Genomic DNA, 22,649 nt, shown 5'->3' on the forward strand with positions numbered 1-22,649 from the left:
TTCCCAGAGTGCTTCCTGTGTGTGCATGTCACTCAGCCATAATATAAATCCCTGTGATTATTAGAGGGAGTAAATCCTACTTGGTAATAGCTTGGATTGTGCTCTATGTGCATTTATATTACATTATGGGCCATTTTAAGCCCAGATGCTTTTGAACCCACCAAGCAAAAGAGGAAACGAGCAGCAGTCCAATGTTTTTTATTTTATAATTAAATGTTTACACTTGTTACACAATAAATCCCATAACGCAATAAATCCCATATAATCAGGCTGTAAAGTCTGCACAAAACCTGTTGTTTTCTGGAGGGAGCAGAAACAATTACATTTTTCATTAACCTGAGTGTTTGCTGGGTTGTTGCACATCACCTGTTAGTAAAATGAGAATTGACTTGACCTATTAGAAAAGCTCTCTTGTACCTTACCGTGACTTTCCGTGGTTTTGCCTGCGGTGGTCACATGTGGTTGGTGCCAAAGCAGCTCATGAGACAGGAGGAAGGGGACACAGACTGGGGGTGGCTGCTCTCCAGGACTCTGGGCACTTGTGATGCTCTGGGCAGTGTCACAATGTGGATCCTGGTAGAAACTGCCACAGTTGGTTTTTTGATTTTATTTTTTTTCTGGAAGTCTAGGACTAGAAAAGCTCTCAGGCCTAAAAAGGAGCACATCTCTACTGCAGTGACATATGTCACAGCATGAGTCATTCAGGGATTACATGTACAAATCTAAACATGTCTGTCCAACTTGTGCTCCCGTGTCCTTAAATGAAAAGGGCACGAAGGGGAAGCTGTGGAGGCTGCAGAGGAAGAGTCATAACTTCCAGGCTGTTCTACAGCAGAGGGGCAGAGGGCTGTAGGTATGTCTGTGATACATCCCAAATGAAGCCATGTACACCCAGTAATTACCCCAGGCACTCCTAAACCTGTTTGCAGCACCTATCGGTTTTGTTTCATGGAAGACACGTTACCCATGTGTCAATGTCCATGTGCTGAAAGCAATTTATACAATAAATTTAAAAAGCCCCCCAGCTCCTTGTAAATGCTGACCTCAGACCTTTGACTTATGGTTAGAGGTGCTGGGAGAGCTTGGCAGCTCTGCCCAGTTTGTGGAAGTACCTTTGTACTCCAACAGCTTTTAACTGCGTCCAAGAAGAGATGCTCTGTATCTGTCTCTATTTTCTGCCCGTTAACTCTTCCATGCATGCTACCAACCTTAGCAGTAGCTTTCAACTTTGTGGCTGACCCATTAAATACTGGATGAAACAGCTTGCCTTACATTTTGAACTTAATAAAAAGGAAAGGCATTACACAGATTCTGTCTGGCCATCTGGAGGAGCAGTGTTCTTTACCCTAACGAATGGCTATCAAATCCTGTCATATACAGTTGGGCTTTATTCTATTAAAATAGAATGAGAAAAGACTACCATACCATTATTTGGTGGAGCTAAATGGGATTTTCAGAATAATCAATGGATGATGAATGAAAAAGATAAAGGTTTTCTTCAAAGCAAAAGCGAGAAAATTGCCTCCTTGGGATTAAAGTATTGTATAACCAAGTTATTATAAAATGATCTTTACTCACTAAAAATACCCCAATTTCATTTCCATAAATCTTTCCATTAAGAATCAAATCAAGTTTTTGGGGTATTTTTTTCATTAAAAAAAATGCTAAGCATTAAATGAGGTGTTGTGCTTTAAACAGAGGATGTTGTGGGGTTCCTGCCTGCTCTGGAGTCGGGTCTTTCCATCCAGGTGCCGTCAAGGGCTGCTCTTTGTGGGTGCGCTAAAATTCCAGACAGAGGTTTACTGCTGTAGTTGGCCTCAGGAAGACCCCATGGCCCAGTGTGGAAGTCATGGAGCAGATTGGTCTCCTCCAGGTGGATGACAGTGGCATGTGTGGTTCTTGATGCCCAAACTTTGATTTGCTCCCTCATCTCTGGAGTTTTCACACAGACCAGGGCTGGGCTGGCACAGGAGCCTTCTTAGCAATGCTGCTATTTATAAGGTGGGGGCACTAAATCCCAGTAATCAGTGAACTGGGGCTTTAGGGTTTGTTTCTCAGCAGAAGCAGAATATATTTCAGCTTTCTCCCTGTGTAGCTGTTGAAGGAAAATGACTCCAGCTAGTTGTCACCCCCACAAGAACTGCGTCGGCTGCGATGCTATCCACCTCCAATTCATCAACCAGTCAAGTTGATATAATTAGGAATCCCAAAGTCAATAATCTGATAATCTCCAGTGCACAAAGGCTTGTATGTAGGAGAAGTGATTCCAGGAAGTCTGCAGCTCAGATCCGTGCAGGAAAAATGCCAGATTTTAAAAAAGAAACAGGCAGAGACCCAGAGGAGAGAGTGCTTCCTAATCCTTCACTGGTGACATATTTTGGGCCATCAATTCTGCAGTAAATGTTTCCCATACAGTCATTTAGTGCCTTCGAACCTTCCCTTTGCAACCTTAATAATAATGTTCAATTACTGGTTCTACCCTATAAATAAATAATCTCAGTTTAACGAGACACTCTGCTGGGTGAGCAGTGCCGGGGGGGGACGTCTCCAGAGCTCTCAGAGCAATGTGCTCCCTCCTCGCTCCACACACACTCTTGGCCACAGTGGGAAATGTAAGGCAATGGAACATTTGGCAAAGGTTTTGCAGTCTCTCTGTTATGGTGGTATGGAGAGAGGGAGGTCTCAGATCCAGAAATTATGCCAGAAAAATAGGTCTGCTTTTAAAACACTCTGAACATGTAAAATGACTAATAATAGTGCAGGCGTTTTGAATATTTCAGGTTGCTCTTTAAAAGTGTTAAGAGTTCCACTTGGCTTTCCAGTGTTAGGGCAGGAGTAGGGGACTGGGGGGACCTCTTTGGGAAAGCATCCAGCAGGTTCATTCCCGTTTTCCTTCCTCACTGCCAAGAGAAAGCATTGAAGCCTAACCACATAGTGAACTGTGTCCCTCACAGCCTGTTTTTGGCCACCACAGCTCCAGGCAAGACTAACACTTTCTTTTTAAGATCTTGCCCTCCTGGAGAACCCACCAAGGAGCCCTCAGGCAGAGCAGGTCCTCTCCTTTGCAGCACAATAGGTTTGGGGTGCATCCCCAGCACGTCTCCATCCTGTCAGCCAGCAGGCTGCTGCACAGGGCTGACGTACTCCCAGAAAAAGCAAGTGGTTTATATAGAATTTTCATCAATTTTAAATGACAGTGTTGTCTTCCTACTGGGATGTTTCAGCTGTAACATGCACCACATAAGCCTTTTAACTTTCCTTGTCAGGAGCTGTTCTGCCTTCCTCTGGTGCGCAGAGCAGGACTGTTGCTCAGCAGGCATTGCGGGGAATTGTCGCAAAGCCAAACAGGGAGAAGCGATACAAAATCCTCCTGTTTTTCCCTTCCACGGTGGGATAAGAGATGTCCAGGGTCCCACGCTGAGGCACTACCAACTGTTTAATTCACAGCTGGGACTTGGGATGTCTCAGGGCATCATCACACACCACAAGCCACTGGCCACTGGGTTGGGAAACAAAGGAACCAGCCTTGAGCCTGGATAAATGACAGCACCTGAATGCTGAATTACAGGATTCATTGCCATTGCATTGAAACCTGGCATTGGAAGAAGGGAGGTGGTTCCATAAATCATATGATGAACATTTCCCTGCCCTGTGCTGGTGTGAGAAGCAGTTGTGCTCTCCTGGATGTTACATTGCTTTTTTTTCTCAAAGTGCTAAGGAGCCAACTGGTCTTTAAAACATGCTTGTCTGATTTGACAGGGAAAGCTGGTTTATTGTTCCACAGTACCATAATAAATATAATTTCTGTTGGTTAAGTTATACTGTGGGATTATACTTCTTTATAAAAATATACCTATAGTCCAGGCCAAGGCTGGAGGTCAAAGAGGGAATATCACCATAAGAGGATCTGGGAATGGTGTTAATCACTTTACAGAAACTCATTACCTTCTCGGCGTTGTGTCTGAGACCATGAGGAGGAAGGATGATCTTCCAGCCAGGCTGGGCTAGACATGTAAGATGTGCATTGCTCCAGTCTGTGCTGAGAAGCACAAACAATGTTCCTTCTTCTCCCTCCCTTCGGTCTGTGGCCTCATTGGGTGGCCTGGTAACTGCTTCCATAGCACACACTGAACTTGTGGGATGGTTTGTGTTATCCCACATGGAATCTGGACCCCTGATCCAGGCTGGGAACAGGCATTTTCCATTTCCCTGCAAGGATCCAGGCACATTTGAAGGCAGCAGCCTCCCCACTGTGTAACAATGGCAAAGCAATAGCTGCAGCTGCAGGAGGGATGGAGAGCACAGGAAAAAGCAGGGTTTGCCCTGAGTAGTAGCCTGGCACAGCCAGGGCAGCAAGGATTTATTGCCTCAAGGGCAGCAGGTTTCTCCCATTCCAGGGAATCCAGGCACAGGAATCAGGCTGTCAGGCCTGAGCCTTGGCAGGCAGCAGCCATGGGATAACCAGAGATAACTGAACCTGGGGAGATTTATCTCATGTGAAGGGGGAAGCAGGATGCATGCACACTTGCAGATAGGCCTAGTGCTGAGTGTTGATTTATAGGCAAAGAGTAAATAGGAACATGGGGAAACACTTTCTCTTTCTCCATAAACTTTTCAATTTCAGAGCAGCCAGATTCAATAAAATTATCTCACAGATGGGGGTTTTATTGAATCTGGCCCATAAAGCTCCCATTATGGGGTTTACAACTGCCATTTACACAAATCCTGCTATAATAAAATACAGTGGTGTTTACAGTATTCCTGAAATGGCCACAGAATTACTGTGTGCACAAAAAAACAGCTAGTAATTCTTGGCTTATTGCTCTGGGCACTTCTCTGACAACATAAAGCAACACAACTTGGGGTGGGGGGGAAGGAGAAATGCAGAGGTAGGAGGAGAAGAATTATGCTGCTGCTGCTTGGCCAGGATACCCCAGGGAAATACCATTGATTTACTGCTCTCACTCTGCACTCCCTTGATGGAAACTGTAAATATGCTTCCTAAAGGTGCTTTGTGCCCTCAGCATGCAGCTGTGGGCGCTGGCTGGGCATTACTGGCAGCTGGGTGATCCCAGCCATCAGCAGCATCTGCTCCAGCCACAGCAGGGAGCCAAGCTGGAGCTGGCTGAGGCATTGCTGACATTTGGTAGAAAGGTCTGGTAGCATGGTCCTTTTCCCACCTGCCTTGTGGGTGCTGGATAAGGGTGGGAGCTGGTGATTGTGCCTGGAGGGGTTTGCTGAAAAGCTTCTGGTTAAGAGCTGGTTGTGGGGCTAAAGGGTGAGTAAAGGCTGCATCTGAGCTATCTGAAAGGATCAAGGCTCCTGGTGAGAGTCTGCTGTCAGAGATGTTCCCAATAGGGGAGAGGAAAAACTGGGAATTCTGGAGGAGATGCTTCCTGGGAAGGAACGGCCTGAGCTGTGTTTTCGGGCATGGCTCTATGCCCTTGGTGAAAAAAACATGATGACACCCATTATGCTGATTTCTAATGCATGATTAAAGGAGATGCATTTCAATTGCACCTCTTTCCTCTGCTTGTCCCCTTGCTGAGAGGTTTTGCTCTTTCTTTATGGCAGGTCTCACACTGCTGGCTTTCAAGTTCCCTCTTTATATAACACTGTTAATCTTTGTGCCTATGTACCTGCAAAACATTTGCATTTGCAACTCTGTTAATTAGGCCAGAAAGCAGGTCAGCGTTCCCTCCTGTTCTCCTTAATTTATTGTTTTCTGACATCACCTCACAAATTAACCTGAGGTGATTAATGCTGATTTTCAGTGCTGTGTTACATATAGGGGCAGAAACTTCTTGTGTGTACAGAGGAAGTGTCTCATTTAGGATGAAGGAACACTATTTAAGTTGTAGTGAAAACATTTATTTTGTGACATATTTAACAAGTCAATTCATAGTGAAGTTCAGGTTTCCTCTTTTGCAGTGAGCTCAGCAAGAAAAATTGATTCAATCAAAGTTTTTATTAACTTTTCTTGTCATTAGGTACCTAAATACCTTTACAAATCTATCCTCCATGTATGATATACCCTGATCACATTGGAAGTGAGTGGCAGGGTGGAATCTTGCATCATTCTCCTGTTATTCCCTGTGCTCCATCATGCTCAGCACATTGCTCTGCACCCAGGGAGGGTCGGTCTCCCTGCCCCAGTGTTCAGGTGTCACCCCTGTAATCTGTCACTCTCTGGGGAAAAGGTGCACATGCAAAGCTGAATTCCAAGGAGGCTTGTGAAACCTGGGGCTTTGTTTATGCTGCAAATTGGGAGAACTAAGATTAATGGCATGTTTTGCAAAGCCTTGTACAACAAGAAAAGATCTAGTTTTTCTATTTATTATATTTTCAGTCTGTTATTTTGCCATTACATCTGCTTGCTGCATAATTTTTCAGTGTCTAAAAACATGGTTTCTTTCCCAGATGTGTTCTCTCTTCCTTTCCTCTGGGTTGCTGATTTTAGTTTATTTAGTTGTGGCTGGGATTGGGCATTTGCTTGCCATTTCCCTTTTGTGCCCATCTGTAGATCTCACAGTAATTCTGTTACAACTAATGGAGTTACTTCAGAGCTATAGTGCTGCAATCAACAAAATCTAACCTGTTCTTTAATTTAAATTACAGCTGCATAAATAAATTGTCCCCACTTCTACTTAGGGTCATCCAAGGAGGCCTGCACCAATGGTGTTTGAAGATATCCATGCCTGTTTCCAATTCTTTTCTTTGAACCCTTGATATGAAAGATTATGTGTCTCTGCCCTGCATATTCCCTCCTTCAGTATTTTTCTCCTGGATGATTAAGATTTGGTAGATTTGCATCAGAACCACCCAAGCTCTTTTTTCCTTTCCAGTTTGCCTGACTTCAGCCAAAGTCTGTAATTCCTTTCTGCTTTGTAGTCAGTTTACTTCACCTCTATGTCCACTTTGGATTATGATAGTAATTTAGGAAAAGTAATTTTAAAAAACACTGTGTTTTTTTTCTAAGTCATACATGAGCTGGGAGAAGGGCAGCTCAGCTCTGTGTTTTGCCACATAATGGGATGGCAGCTGTGTGAGCTGTCTGGGTCTGCTACTGCTACTTCTGGTTGCACCTTTTAAATACTTTTGCCAGTGTTTTGTTTGGGTTAAGAATTACTCATTATGTTCAGTCAATATTCATCCTTCTCTTCTTGTCCAATCTCACCTGTCAGTGGGGTGATTTAAATAACTGCTTGGGTTGTGAATCCCAAATGGGGTTCAAGACAGGAGGGATGGGCTGAGACGCCTGGCATGGACAAATGGTGATGTGTCTGTCTGTGTGGCAGCAGAGCTTCATGTGTCGTGGTTCTTTGCTTTTGGGAAGGGTGCAGGGATAATGTATGGCAATGCTTTAAATGCAAGCAGTGATGGATGAGCTGACCCGAGGGGGCTGGTGCTGCAGCTAGAGTTACTGCATGGATCTGCTTGTGGTGGTCGCTGAAATGAACTAAAATAAAAATGTTGTTTGTTTTTGACAGCTTTTTGCAATCTTTGCATTTGCAACATGCGGCGGGTACTCTGGAGAGCTGCGCCTCAGTGTGGACTGTGCAAACAAGTCAGAGAGTGACCTCAGCATTGACATAGCCTTTGCCTACCCCTTCAGGTAACCCCGGCTGGCTCGCGGCGGTTCGGCACTCGGGGGCTGGGGCTGGCCCAGCTCCACGGAGCTTTCCTTCCTTTATAGCAGATTGCAGTTGAGCACCAGTCTGGGGCTCCAGAATTTTCCTCTGGTGTGCAGGAGGAATGAATTTGGCTAGACCTGGTGTGGATGGGGCCATGGCAACTGCTGGGAATGGCAGCTCAGCGGAGGAGAAGACAGATTCCAGAGCCCTGTGGAGGCCAGGAAAGCTTGGGGAGTGGAAAATGGCAGGCAAGGAAAAATGAACAACACATCATTCCAAGATAAAAAACTGTAGTGTAGCCATTAACTTAAGCTGGAAATGAGAGAGGTTTCCCATCCATTGCAGTGGCAAGGATCTGAAATAGCTACTCCAAGGGAGGGGGAAGCAAAAAACCAAAATGAGTTTGAACCATAATTTTGAAATGCTTTTTGAAAATTTTATTAATTGCCTGTTTGCATCTCTTGGTGTCTGAATGCTTTAAACCTAGCGATTGAGGAAAACAGTTTTTATAGGTTTTTTATGGTTTTTTTAAGTACATCTGAAAACTGTAGTGTAGTTATAAATACATATATATATCTATAATGTTCATGCCATTTAAGATCCTGCTTCAAAAGAGCATTTACAGTTTTCTAGTTTTAGATATGCCAAGTCCACTGCAGAAACTGCTCACTTTTGTATAAGTGATTTCTTCAAGGAATTGAGATGATTAAGAAAAGAATGCATAATTCAATCTCAAGTCTAGTACACTGTGACTCTAAAATTATTTTTCTTCCTTGGGAAATCACATGCTGTTTTGCTTATGATTGCTGTGCACAGACCAGACTTGAAAGCATCTATTTCTTTAACATGCTCTAAGATGCAGCAAATTCCAAACAGTGGGAACTGAATTTGATTCCTTGAAATGTTATTCTTGCCTGACACACATTTATTAGTCCAAAAGTTACATTTCCTGGTATTACATGTTTATTTTTTGTCTTGAACATGTCCACATTTTCTTTCATTTCTGCTTAGTATGCATGGGAGAGATCCTGAAAATTGAGTTATGTGAGTTTGTAATTTGATTCACTTCCAAATAGGTCATTTCTCCAACATTCATTACAAATACACCCTGTAGTGAAGTGCTTTAAGTTTACACGATTATAAAATACTATTTTATTTTAAAAGTTAATAAAACAGAGAGAAGTAGCCATCAAGTGTCTCCTGGTGCTTCACCAGGCACATCGACCATTGTTTCTAGAAGGAAATGGCTGGATCTGCAATTTCCCACAGTTTTACTTATTAGAAAACTGGAAGTAATTGATGGATGGTGTAACATTCCAGCATGTTGCAGAGATGGTGGAAAACAAGGTTTATTTGCAGGAGGGATCCAGCTGAGGCTGTGGCTGGCCCTTGAACTCAGCATGCACAGATGGGATGTCTGTCATGTACAGTGGGGTGGTTGGCTACATGGTGCAAGTGTACCTGAAATGTGCAGGTGAGAAGGGAGATGACACTTAGCTGCTGTTATAGGAGAAGCATGAATATGCTCAGATTTTGTGCAATTTGAGATTTTGTTTTCAAACCTGAGGCGTATACAAAAAGTGTCCAGAGATATGCAGATTACAGCAGGTGGCAGATGTGTGCCTGGAAAATCCAGCCCAGTGCTACCTTGGTGTCATCTCAGTGTTTCATCTAAATAGTCCTGTGACTTTCTCATGTGTTTGCTATTTTTGCTTTTCTCCAGTGTTCCCTCCACAGAATGGAGATGGGATGCTCTAAAAACAGAAGTGAGTTTAGTTGGGAAAGGCAAGATCTCAGAGCAGTGAATCCGCTTGGAAAAAGCAGCTCAGAAAATTTGAGTCTCTCTAATCAAGACTGTGCTCCTGGGGCTGAGGCTCATCTCCCTGCATGGGCTTGTGGGCATTGTTAGGTAGGATGAATTTCCCACCAGTTGTCTTGCATTCAGGTCCATCTTCCCATGGCATTTTCGTTTCAAATGCCTTCACAGTCCTGATTATTGGCTGTCAGCCGGGGGAGGTGTAGGTGGAAGGAGAGAAGCTGCTGAGCATCTGACACCCTGCTGCTGTTGGGGCTGTCAGCAGTGACACTGAAGCAGTCAAAATACCTGAGTGCTGCTTTTTATGAGCTGCCCCTTCCAGCATGACTTGAAACGAAGAAAGTCGTGCTACCAGCTGATTTCATTTCTGTTGCTGTGAATTTGAGGCTTTATTTTCTTCTCCCAAAAGATTAACTGCTAGACCTTGGCCCGTAGATGACAAGCACTGAGAGCTTTAAGCTGGTAAACAAAGTGGTAAGGCTGAACAGGACAGCTTGGCAAAGCAAGAAGGCTTGGATGTTTTGGAAATGACATTGAAGGAACCTGAAAACATTCCTATTAAAGCATGATCAGAGTGGGGAGGGAGTTTTCCAGACTGAAAGGATGGACATTGCACTTGCTTCTGAGGCCAATCACCTGAGCTAAGGAAAAGGAGGATGCAGGAGGGTAAAACTAGTGCTGGTGGCAAGTGAGGGTGATTCATGTGGCCACAGGCCAGTCTTGAATGCACCAAAGCAGCACTGCACTTCCCAGCAGGTAGCTCCAGATGCTCCCAAAACAAAGGACAATCTTCACACCTGCTTATTGAGATTTTTCTCAGCCCCAGCCTACAAATTGCAAAAGTCTCCAGCAAGAAATAAAAATGAGTCCAAGAGAAATAATTAGTACAATTAGACAGAGAGTTTTGAAACCTACCTTTAAACTAAGATTAATTCTTTCTTGTTTTTTTGGGTTTTTTTAAAGTTATGGTTATATGGAAGTTATGCTTGGCTCCTGTTTTGTCTTATTGCTGTTGTAACTCTGGTAGCAGGAAATTGTGGAGCACCAAAAGGAAAACCCAGAGAAGCCTTTTTAACGAGGTGCCTGCTTCTCATTTCTGCTGGAATCACTTTCTTAGGTAGTTCTGGACCTGGATTCATTTTCCCTTTGAAAGGGGGAAGTGAGGAAAAGGATAAAAGTGTACCAATCACTAGACACTAGCAGAGCAATCTGGTGCAGTGGCACTTTTGCATGGCTGGGAGGCAGGATCCCTGGGAGAAAAGCCCGTGTGGTGGTGCCTGTGCAGGGTGGTTGTGTCAGGAGTGTGAGGAGGCTGAGCCATTCCCATCTGAGCTTCTGCTCTGAGCTTGTGCTACTGGGGTGCAGTAACCACTGAAGAGTCTCCCCAGAATTGACGTCATTGACCCCAAATCTGGCTCCACCATCTCTCCTGGAATAGATCAGATGGATGCTTTTCCATCCACAATTACACTGATTCATTTAAGCTTACTGCAACCCACGTCCATGACCCTGGAGTCACCCTGTAATGTGGAAATTAACGTGAAGTCTAAACCCTAATATCCTCCAGCAGTGTCTCCTGGAGCTCTGCCATACTCTTCTACAGGTCCTGCCAGACTCTTCCATGCCTAATCTGATATTTATAAAGATGTTTCAGATATTCACGTGAGGTTTTTTCTCATTTAGGCCTGATTCTAGTTTTATCACAAAGCATTTCTTCCTTCCTCATGTTTTGAAGCACAAATCAGCCACTCTTCTGGGTACCTGTATATGAATTTTGAAAGTTTTACAAGTTCAAATATGGAATAAATTTCTCTGGCCCTACAGTAGCAGTTTTTCTCTAGTATTAGGATCTGTGCTTGATACAGAGTCTATTGCAAATTTGGCACATATTAGGATGTTCATTAACTTGACCCTCACCCAGGCAATGATTCTTTGAGGCGTGGAAAAAAAAATCAGCATCTTGGGCTTATTTGTTGATCTCACAGTCCATCACCCTTTCAGATTGGATTTGTCACTTACCCAAGTGCCCTGAAGCAATATGTTTTGTCTGTAATAAGAGTCCTAGTGAAGGTCCTATTTGTTTATTATTTTTTGTGATCCCAGCAACATTTTTATCATGTACTTTGGGTTTACTTTGATAATAAGTGGTTGAATAGTACACCTACTGTGTATGTATTTGTTACTGGTATTCACTATTTTTAAGATGCATTTTCATCAGTCCTCCTAAAAGCAAGTATTTTTGTTTGCTTACTGAGTCAGTACTGGAGATTTTTTGCTACATGATTATTTGTGTCACAAACATGATGTTTTACTTGCAGCTGGCAGAGTTGCGCTGGAACACTTGGGCTTCTTCAAGTAGTGATTTAAATGAACCTTTGCATCTCAGAAGTGCTCTGGTGATGATGAGAGGTACTCTGTGCTGATGCCATCACCTGCTCTTTGTGGTCATGCCCTGTCCTGGCCAGGGGAGGAATGCTGTGCCAAACCCTGGCTGTGGGTGATGCTGGTGGGGTCTGTGGCTCGTGGGAGTCCCATGAGCAGAGGTGTTGTGCTGGACAGGTCTGCAGGGCAGTGGGAAGGGAGAGCCATCTCAGTACCAGCCCCTAAGTGTGCTGCCTGGTAAGTCTTAAGGCAGACCCTGGACTAAAATCTCTTTGCCTGTAGCTTTTGGAGGTGCTTTAACCCAAGCCTGCATACGCAGTGTCTGCCCAAGTTAAATGCTGCAAAGGAATTAATTTGGAGTATCTCTTGTCTTTTCTTGGGGCATTCATCCTGAAAACTACTTTGAAAATATTGGCCTGGAGGATGACATGGTTAAATTTTAAACAGTCTCAGCTAAGCCAGTGGTTAGGTGAAGTGTGTGCAGAGGTGTTAGGAGCACTGAGCCACATTACTAAAAGGACAGAGTAGGATTTCCTGGTGGTGCTAACGGGAGACCCTGGTGAAAGTATGTCTTTGCACATCTTTGTATCACAGCAGTGAGCAAAACAAATGTTTTCCATTTTATTCTAAATCACCTATTAGTATCTTTTCAGTGTGCTAGTAAAGCTGTCTCTTCAAGTGATTCTTCCTTCTGACGGAAAAGGAAATTGTGTTTTATGGGAGCTTTTCATTCACTTTAAGCAGCTCATTTGAATAAAGACATTCCCATTGAGCACCCTTGAAAGTTTTCACCTCATCTGCATGCGATGGGTAGTCTAGTCTTCCATTTGAAATATGACAGCCAGATCTAAATTGCCTGCTTAGAAGCTACAAATGATAATTAAGGAGAAAGCATCTAACTTTTTGAGCTTTGCATCCATCTTTCTTTGGAAAAGGTTTCTGCTAATGTTAGCACATTTCTGTGCCAGTGTGTACTATCCTTCTATTTTTTGTCATCCATTTGTAGTAAATTTTTCTTCAGAATTCAGTGAAAAACATTCTGGCTGGAAAGATTATAAATGTCTGTGATGGCTGGGAGACTGAGAGCTGCTGATAAATAGGAATTCTTTCAACTAAGTAGTTGCCTGCAGTGCTGACTTTCAGGCAGCTGTGGTGGGCTCTGCTCCTAGACTTCCTGGGAGGTTGGAGATAGGAAGGAATAAAGTCACAGAATCAGTTAAACTCCTTAAGGTCTGTGTTTTATTTTGGGTGTCTTCATCTTACAGAAGATGCCACTTCTGCAAAACCAGGCTGTGGCCTCATAAACCTCCTGTGCATAGACAGGAGCAAAAGCAAGCCAGCAGGAGTTGTGCACTGGCTTCAGGTGGAACCTGTGCCGAAATGTAGATGCCCCAGTTCCCAGGTGGATTTGGCAGAGCTCCTCGGAAGGTGAGAGGTGCTAATTAAACTTTGCATGACCCATTCCAGCTTAATGAAGGGATAAATCTCCAGCCTGGAACTTTTTAGAACAAAATTTGGTGCTTTTGAGAAGTAGATTTTACACAAGCAGGAGTTGCAGGGATGATGGGATGGAGTTCAGAAGACCACAAGCTGTGTCAGAGTGGTCCCTTCTGGATCTGCAGTAGGCTGGTCCATGAAAGCTGCATTAGTTTAATCCCTTTTCTTGCCAAATTGTGACCACCTCATCTAGAAGTACAGATCTGAGGTTAACAGCTGAACTGATGAGGAAAAATATTCAATAATACATCAGCTAAGCTGGAGATTTTCACCAATATCCCTGTTATATAAACTAGCTGTGTAGGATGGGCACTGAGGGCTCAGTCAGGGCTTTAATTATCTGTAACAACTGTTTCAAACTCTGATCTCAGCAGTGCTTTTTATACCTAATTTTGACCTCTTAACAAATAATTTGGCTAACCAGAACTTCTACATTTTAACTACTGTTAGTGGAAAGTGGAAATTATGTGAATGAGGGAGATAATGTTGCATCCTGTTGAGTAAAATTCAGAAAATCCTTCAGGTTTATTATCTCTGATTGTGACACCACGATCTCATGATGGGACCAGGTAACATTGGATAGTTATTTATGTGGTGATGCAAATGTATGCCAGTGGCATTTCCAGGTCCTATAATTTGCCTTGATCTATGAACATGATGACTTTTTTTAAAGATAATTAAGGGTTACCTTCCTTCAGAGATAGTAGCAAAGTTTCCCAGAGTCTAGAAAACAGTTTGTCCCGAGAAAATAGCTCAGTGAAGGGAAATCAGAGTATAATGCCACTAGTCTGTACCACAAAGAATGCAAGTGCCCAGTCTGGGAAGGTAGTTGGGCTGTAAAGACTGGTGGAGCATGTCTTTGAGCACTGTGCTCTGCTTGCACAGCATGTGTTCCCGAGAAGAGCTGTGAAATTATCTTGGGAGATAAATCTGGGTCTTGGATAAAGGCTTGGAAGTGGGGTTGGGATCACCCACTCAGCTTTCCGAGCACTCCCAGCAGCATGTGTTCTATAATGAGCCTTTTTTGTTGGCTTTTTGGTGCTACGATGGAGTAGTAGGGTTTGCATTCCTGCTACGTGCACAGTCTGGGGAGGCTCATTCCCACGGCTGGTGCTAGTCCGGGTGTTTCTTCCCCCAGGAGTGTTGTGCAGGCTGTTTCCCAAGAGCTTTGTGCACTCAGGCACAGGGAGTGGGTCCTGCAGGGGGATCTCAAGCTGGGGGTGTGGCACTGGTGCCTTCTCCCCACCACCAGTGTTGTCCCTGTCCCATGCCTGCAGACCCCGTCCTCAAAAGGGTTGTGTAGCTTCTCTTCCTGGAGGCCTGAGCACCTCAGGGGGGTTCAGACTCATTGTCTTAACAGGAGAAATGAAATGAGGGGTAGAGGATGGAGCAGAGGGACCCATGTGGTGCCCAGCTCTGGGAAGGCATCGAGGTGAGCCTGCTCTGAGCTGCCTGATAAACCAGCATTGTAGGAAAATTGTGCTGGCCAAACATCAGCAGCGCAGCTATGTGCTCGTGAGGGCCAGGAACCTGACAAACTAAGAAATTGAAAGTGTTAGGAGGGAAATACTTTATATTATTTTGACTGCACATAAACCAGAAAAGAGTGTAGGTTGCTGCAGCTTTCCTGGTTAGCTTCCCAGCAGCATCTTCTGGGGTTTTTTTGGTTATGCTGCTCTGGACATGGATTTGGATGGGTATAAGCTACTGAAGTCAGCTGTGACAAAGCTCCATCTTTGGGATGGTCAAATGTCCAGGTTAGGAGCTAGGAATAAATATTTGTAAGATGATGTATGTATTTGTGTGAAATAACTGGTAGTGTTGAATAATTCTAGAGTGATGTGGGCTTTGGAATTATTTTTTTTGTAATAAATTGAGAGATTTTATTGAGGGGACAGAAGTTCAAAGTGAAATATTTTCAAATATTCTTTGATCAGCCAACTCTATTCTTTCTTCCTCTAGAAAGGACAGAAACAAAAGGCCAGGCTTGGATTGTTGAGTTGGATGGCGAATTTTAATTTTGCTTTCTGTCTCCAGAGAAAAATGAAGCGATTTTGTAGGGGCAGGTTTGTGGTGAAAACAAATGTGCTGCTGCTCTGTAGGGGAGCAGGGTACTGAAGGCACCTTTGGGTGCTGGGGAATCTGGAAGGATGCTGTTTTTTTGGGGCAGCTGATGGTGTGAGGTATGGAAAACTGCTGGGATAGTTAGCAGGGATGGATAAGCATCTCTGTTTTGAAGGGCTGGGGTATGTGCAGGCAGCACTGAGATGTGCATCATGGCAGATGGGTAATGAGAAGGCAAGGGATGGGAATACTTGAGTAAGTGGTAATTTCTTCATATTGGGAAAAGAGCTGTTGGAGAGCAGTTTGGGGTGAGAAACAGTCTTGTCATTGTTAGAAAAATGGTAGAAACCTCAGATTTTACCAGAATTGCACAGGTGCAAAAGGGCCAGGGAGCAGTCACCTCCATGGTAGCTGCTGTCATGCCGAGGGGCAAACACCATCTCCCCCCACAGTTGTCCAGGGCTTGAATAACATCTCAGCTATTTGACTTTGAAAGGCTGGAGAGAACTTCAGCATTAATGGCTTCAAGGTGTTCAAATGTGGTATTAACAGGCTGTCTGCCTAACTTCAGCAGCTCCTGGATGCCTGGGTGCAAGGATTCAGATCCTGTTGCTGGATAATGGTTTTGATACTGCAGGGTCTCCCCACTCAGAAGTTTGTCCTTACAGAGCAGATTTGGGGGAAGGAGGAGGATAAGAAAGCTGCAGAGCTTTTCACTCCATCCAGCCTCTTGGAGACTGGAAGGAAGCCTGTTCCTTGCTGTGTGAGCAGCCTTAAAGATAGCCAGGATTTAACACCAAACATTCAGGAATTCCCAGCATTGGGGGAAGTGTTCTTTGCAGTGAGAAGAGCAGGCTGGGAAGAGTGTTGGAAGAGTCAGTGGACCCCAATTTCCTTCAAGAAAAGACTTTTTATTTGTAGGCAGATTTTTGCTTTGACCTGACTATTAGAGATGACTTTCAAAGTGTTTTTCTTAATGTAGGTAATATCTCTAGAGAAGTTTTACAGTGATGATGATCTCTTTTGTGTGAGAAAAGGCTCCCATTTATTTGTATTCTTCCACTAAACCTACAAAAAAATACGTATTTGGCACCTCTAAAGGTATATTTTCCAAGGGACTGGCTGGCTGGAGGCAGCGGTGTCAAAGCACACCAGCATAGTCCTCTGAAATGAGGGAACTCCACTGTGTTCAGGGCTAGCTAAAAGAAATGCCTTTACTCTGTATCCCAGAGAAAGAAAGATGTAAACCTTTGTCACGTTTTTGTGCCTCAGCAGAGCACTTTGACTTGCTGAGGGGTTCTCTGCATGTCAGCATTTCACTACTGTATTTTGAAAATTCATTCTTCCCTTATTTTGGAGATCATCAGCCAAGATAAACATTTCCCAAGAAACCCCTCCACAAGCACTACTCCAATAACTCACTTCTAGCAATGTATTTCTCTCAGGGATTTGCAGACACTAAAGACATTTGACAGTTTGACTTCCAGAAACAACTTGGGGGGAAACACAGCCCAATGAAAAGATAATGGATCTCTGGGTTTTTGCAAGCATGTATGTGGGTGTTGCAGATTTTGTTCCAGCATGTTGTAGACAGGTTGGAGGGTGGATTACAAGATGCTATTTTCAGAAAATAGGACAACCTGCCAAAACAGAGTGCTTTTTTTTTGCCTGTTTTTCACTAGATCCTAGTAAAGGAATGGAGAAACACTAAACTCTCATTGAGAATTTTTGGAGGCAGAACTTTATCTGTTATTTATTAATCCACACACTGATCAAAGCCCAGAAGAGGAGATCTATGCTGGTTCATCAATAACATTTGAGCACATTCTTGTGTTAATTACGTGTTCTGCTGGCTTCAAGTCTAAGCCCTGTGTGCATCCCTGTGTGAAGGGAGTGAATCAGACAAGATTAGATCACTCACCCTTCTGCCTGGGCTCTTCTGTCTGCTGGTGGAGTGAGACAGATCTTTAGGGCTGTTGGCTCTGACCATTTTCATGGTCAAGGATCTTTAGGGGAGCTAAGCTGCTCAGAAAAATGGTGGGTTATGATTAGAAGAAAGCTGTGGCATGAATATTGTGCTGAGGAAGTTGAGGAAGAAAAGGCAGCTTCACATTCACATGGAGAGAGCCCAACTTTTGCTCCCCCATGCACACGTAACAGCTGTAGCTTTGTTCACTGTGTCTGGCTTCATATATTGTTTTCAGAGCAAGGGTAATTAGCATCTGAAAATGTAACTGTTCTTCGCTATTACATGGAACAATGTAAAAATCCCTTTTTTCACTGTAAAACATTCCTGCCCTCTTTTGATCTTGTCAAGCTAGACAATACAGCTGTCTTGTCATCATATTTCCCACGGCAATGGAAAGTTTGCCAAGTGGTAGAAGAAGCCTCAGAAGCCCTTAATTACTGTGACTTCATCAGTGAAACTTGACTGCTTTTGGTGGACTTGCTTCAGATTGAAGTGAATTTGGTGGAATTTGGGCCTGGATGGCTTGGCCATGACAATTGCTGTTAACAAAGGGGGTGGTGCTGGTAACAATGAGCAGCAAGGATGACCTCAGTGCAGCTCTGCTGAGTGTGGGGTGCAAGGTCACATTCCAAAGGCAGGAGCTTTATTTCTGAATTAATAGCAATACCCAGTACAAGGTAGAATAGCAGTACAAGGCAGAAAAAGCCATGGTGGAACTTACAGGGGGAAAGGTTTCCCTAATTAAGTAAATTCATTACTGTTGTGTTCCTTATTTGCATTGTCCATCAATCAGTGAAAATAATTCTTGTTAATGCAGCCTAACAAACGTTAACAAAGTGCAAAGGGTGTGATTGCAAAGGGTCACTCCTGATTTTGTTTAGCAAGTGGAGAGTCAAAGGTGGAATGGAGGGGTGGTGTTTGAGTTGGAAAAGCAGCAGAAGGAAGGCACTGGCCAAGGGTGACTTGAAAGAAAAGGTGGGGTGTAAACAAAGAGAGATAAGAGAAGATGAAACAAGAGTAAGTCAGAGGAAGTAAGAGACAGAACAGGTAGAATTATATCAAAAGTGGGAGGCAGAGGCAATTAATGTTTTGTGAGTCATCACCAAACCATTCTGCCCCCAGAGATGCTGACTCAGCAACATCAGTGGGGGAAAAAAAATCAGAGTTTTCTTTCGGAGATGTCATTCCAGATCAAAAAGGTTTTGATTAGAGAAACTGGAGTTTCTGTCACCGATCCTCCCCTGCCTTAAAGAAACTTTTCAGATGTATCATGTAAAGTCAGCATCCACCCTAAGCACCGCAGGGCTTGGCTCTCTCACTTCTCTTCCCTGTCACAGCTTCTCTTCCCAGGTCTGAATCATGGTCTATTTTGGGGCCCTTTGCACAACAGAGATCTCAGTTGTTTTGCCATAGGTGAGGTGGCCACAAGAGGCATCAATTAGTGCACATCCTCTTAGATTTCTTCAAGGAAACCTAAAAAAAATAAAAAAGCAAGTGAATAAAAATAACTTGATGGAAGAAGGTTTCTGTGATCTCGTATCCCTGACAGGTGCCTGGCCACAAAAGCACTACTGAGAAGGTACAAGTGTGGTGTTAATATATGAACATTTTTTTTCTGGCTTATGATTCAGAACCAAGGTGCAGTCAGGAAAACAGAGAATAGAAAAGGAAAATGGTCTCCCTTGATTTACCATGTATTGTAAAGGCTGGTGGTTGTGATGATGAGACTGGGCTGTGTTGACAGTGGACAGTCAGAGGGGCAGGGGTGGGCAGCAACTCCAAGTCTGAATCTTGATAGAAATATTCAGTAAGTTATTTCCTCTTTGGTGTGCACAGGAGTTTGAGCTGCTACTTGCAACAACACATGTGGTCTAGTCTGCACTTCAGGGCTTCTGGGGAGGGAAAGAAAACAACACTATAAAGACATGTTGTACACAATAAAATGCATGCAGAATTGCCTTGTTCTTCTTTTCCCCAAAGCACTTGGGTTGTATTTAATGTAGCTCAGCCCGGTTTCACAGTGCTTGTGCAAGTGATGTGAGGGGAGGTGGTAGCAAAAGCTCAGAGCTCTCCCCACTGCATCAAAGCCTGGCTTTTGCTGGGTTCAGCTACAGAAACAGATCCCACAACCTGAGCAGGGCCCTAAAACAGCAGCTGTGGTACCTGAGTGTGGCCCTTCAAACACAGCAAATGCCATGAGTTATTGAAGAATCAGAAATTTGGAGGTTTGGACCAACAATAACAACCAGCCAAAGAAGCCCCTCCTAGCCTTGACCGTTGAGTTGCGAAGGCTGGGCTGACAAGGAGACTCTTGGTCTGCTGGTGGGCAGAAGCAGACAGCAGTGCTCACCTCTGGCTCTGCACACCATTGCTGGTGTCCTTCCTGCTGTCCTGAAGCTGGCCTTGAGCCCTGATGAGGACTGAGACAGCCTTTGGCTGCACAGCACTGCATTCCCCTGGGGAAGGAGGGAGGGATGGGCCATGTTTCTTACTGATCCAGAGCCCCACAGAGCCTTCCACAATTTTCAAGGTACTTTGAAACATGGTTTTGTTCTGTGTCAGTACAGCACCCAAGTAGCTTTGTTATGGTTAGACACTAGCCAAAGAAAAATTGTGTGCCGTTTGTCTTGATTTTCTTCTTAAATCTGCTATCACAGAGCATTACCAACCTCTGTAACTGTCCCAGCCATGGCCAGCAGCATGTCCATGTTCAGAGCCCTCAGAGATTGGCTCTGCTGGACATGGTGGAAGCTTCCAGCCTGTGCAAAACCAACACACAGCTGTAAAAGGAAAGCAGAGAAATCTTCCTTTTTAGACCATGCAAATCATGCATTTCAAATCTTTCCATTGTCGTGGTATTGGTTAAAACAATACCACTTTCTCTCCAGATTGCAAAACTGGCATGACAGGCACTAGGAAATCTTACTTCTCCTTTTATCCCCCAGTTTTAGGAAATAACAATAAGCCCTGATGAAAAGTGTGTGTGCAGTGATGCCAGGAAACAGTAAAGTCAGGAAACTGATCATGAACATTAGGATCTCTCTTATGTTTTCAGATTTCATCAGGCTTTGTTGGCTTTATGCAAGAAAGGTGATTCAGCCACTGCTCATCTCTGCAATCTGGGCATACTTGGTTTTTGTTTTCATCCCACCACTACTATGATGACAGGGAATAAAACCTCTGAGGCAAATAACTGGCGTTATTCATCAACCTCTGATGAAAAGGTCCTGCCTACGTTTAGGTACATTTAATCGGGACCAGCAAAAGCAAAAAGTCATCCAATCTTCCAATGTCCATTAATCTGTCTTCTGTGATTTCTTTTGTGGGTACTTTGTTTTCCTCTGGGGAATTAACTTTTTATTTAGCCAAATACAGTTATGGCTGCTGCTGCCATTGGCTTGCTGTTGCACACATTAATTGCCATTGAGCAGAGGAATGTCTCCCAGAAGGCCTAATCCTTTCTCAGCACCAGATCATCAGTTCTCTAATTGCTGCTGGCTTCGTCCCCTCCACTCGCCCTGTGTGGAGCAGAACAACATGATCCCTCATTGGGCTCCACATCTCCAGTGATGAGAATCTGGGCCGTGCAACAGGACCTGCCAAAATGACCCCTCCATGTGTCCTCTTCCTTTTTCTGTATCAGAAATTAAAATTATTACAGAAAAAAGTCTCTCGCTGGAGCTTCCAGACAGAACTATTAATCTGTTTAGATGTGACTGAGTTTATCAGCTCAGTCACTGATAAACACTATGTGAGTATCAAGTTAGGGCTTAGGTTGCTTAAACCAGGGTATGCAGACTTTTTCTTTGATCCAAGTTGTGTATTTCTGCTGCAGCTTGATTTTAAAAGCCTGTAATGTAGCAGCACTATGTGGCCTGCAGCCCTGTGGGCTAACAGCCACGGGTAGCTCTACACTAGACAATTTTATGCAAGGAATTTGTGAACATCCAAACATGGATATCCCATGGGCTTAGTACTGAGGATAAGACCTGTTTTCTTCTGCCTGGATTGTAAGAATTTGAGAATCAAATTGTTTCTCATGTTATCCTTTTTCAGTTGTTGCCATGGCAAAACCCCAGAAAGGAGAGGGAGGGTTGTACCAAACCACTGGAATATAAACTTTTCTCTGGGATTGATTAAAAGATGTGTTCATGTGCTCAGTCTCACCTTGGCACTCACAGGGTTCTGAGGAGCACAGCCCACAGCTGCCAGTTATTCACAGGGGTCAAGGTGCATCAGGAATGAAACAGAGCAAATATATTCATCTTTATTCAGATGACAGTTTCCATTTTCTGTACTTCACCTGCTGCTCTATGGGATGTTTTCCAGGTTGCATCAAGTGAATTTTGAGGCTCCCACTTGTGAAGGCAAGCGCCGGGAAACACTCGCCTTGATAGGGGACTTCTCCTCTTCCGCCGAGTTCTTCGTCACCATCGCGGTCTTCGCCTTCCTCTACTCGCTGGCTGCCACTGTGGTTTATATCTTCTTCCAGAACAAGTACCGTGAAAACAACAGAGGGCCTTTAATTGTAAGTGTTTACAGCATTTGCAGTGTTTTCAGGCGTAGGTCTTCAGCTCTTGCTTTTTCAGTTGTTGAGGTTTTGGCATGGTCTGGGAGATCCAGGTGTCCTGCTGCCCAAAACATCTCTGCATTCACCTGTTTTTTATCTTAATGGTGATTTAATATTTTAACAACAAAGGAGGCTGTATGCAGGAGGAGTTTAGTCCTATGTGTACTTGTGAAATTCTGTGCTTCTCTCCCGCTGCCCAGAGCGATGATGATCACACAAATGATGAACGTGTAGCAGGATTGGCATCTCAGCCCTATGTCTGTGATAGTAGAGCTTTATTGGTGGGGAAAAAAGGGAAGAGGAGATCTTAAGCATTGTCCTAGCAGACAGATGAAGCCATGCCCCTGATCAAAGCCTAGCCAGGGAGATTGCTTATTGCTAATTACTGCAGGGTTAAGCCAAATTATTTTGCTTTGAAGAATGCTGTGGCTGTATTCCTAGCATGACACTGAGCTCCCAGCATGTTTCTCCACACTGGTTTATGAGCTTTCCAGTTATCATTGTCTGCACCCATCAAACTGTGGCTGGTTATGCTTTTATTTTTATTTTTACTGATTCCTGAAGGCTTGTGATAAAAAGCAAGTGCTGCTGTGCATATATTTGCTCATAAATTGAGACTGTAAAGCCAGTGAGGGCTGTTTTGGTCCAGGTGTCTGTTGCCTCTCAGTACATTTTGGCCCATGATGCACTCCATGGTCTTGCTGGGCTGCCAAGCAC

At 43.9% G+C, this 22,649-nt stretch overlaps 1 protein-coding gene across 1 annotated transcript in view; it reads left to right on the forward strand.

Annotated features, from left to right (window-relative positions):
- Nucleotides 1-22,649, forward strand: part of SYNPR (synaptoporin) — a 98,620-nt gene that overhangs the window by 64,547 nt on the left and 11,424 nt on the right. The window contains exons 3-4 of the mRNA XM_058845358.1: nucleotides 7,491-7,615; nucleotides 21,692-21,890. Coding sequence (XP_058701341.1) covers nucleotides 7,491-7,615; nucleotides 21,692-21,890 — 324 coding nt within the window. The remainder of the gene's footprint in view (nucleotides 1-7,490; nucleotides 7,616-21,691; nucleotides 21,891-22,649) is intronic.

This window comes from Poecile atricapillus, chromosome 9 (genome assembly GCF_030490865.1).
Source record: "Poecile atricapillus isolate bPoeAtr1 chromosome 9, bPoeAtr1.hap1, whole genome shotgun sequence".
Lineage (NCBI taxonomy): Eukaryota > Metazoa > Chordata > Aves > Passeriformes > Paridae > Poecile > Poecile atricapillus.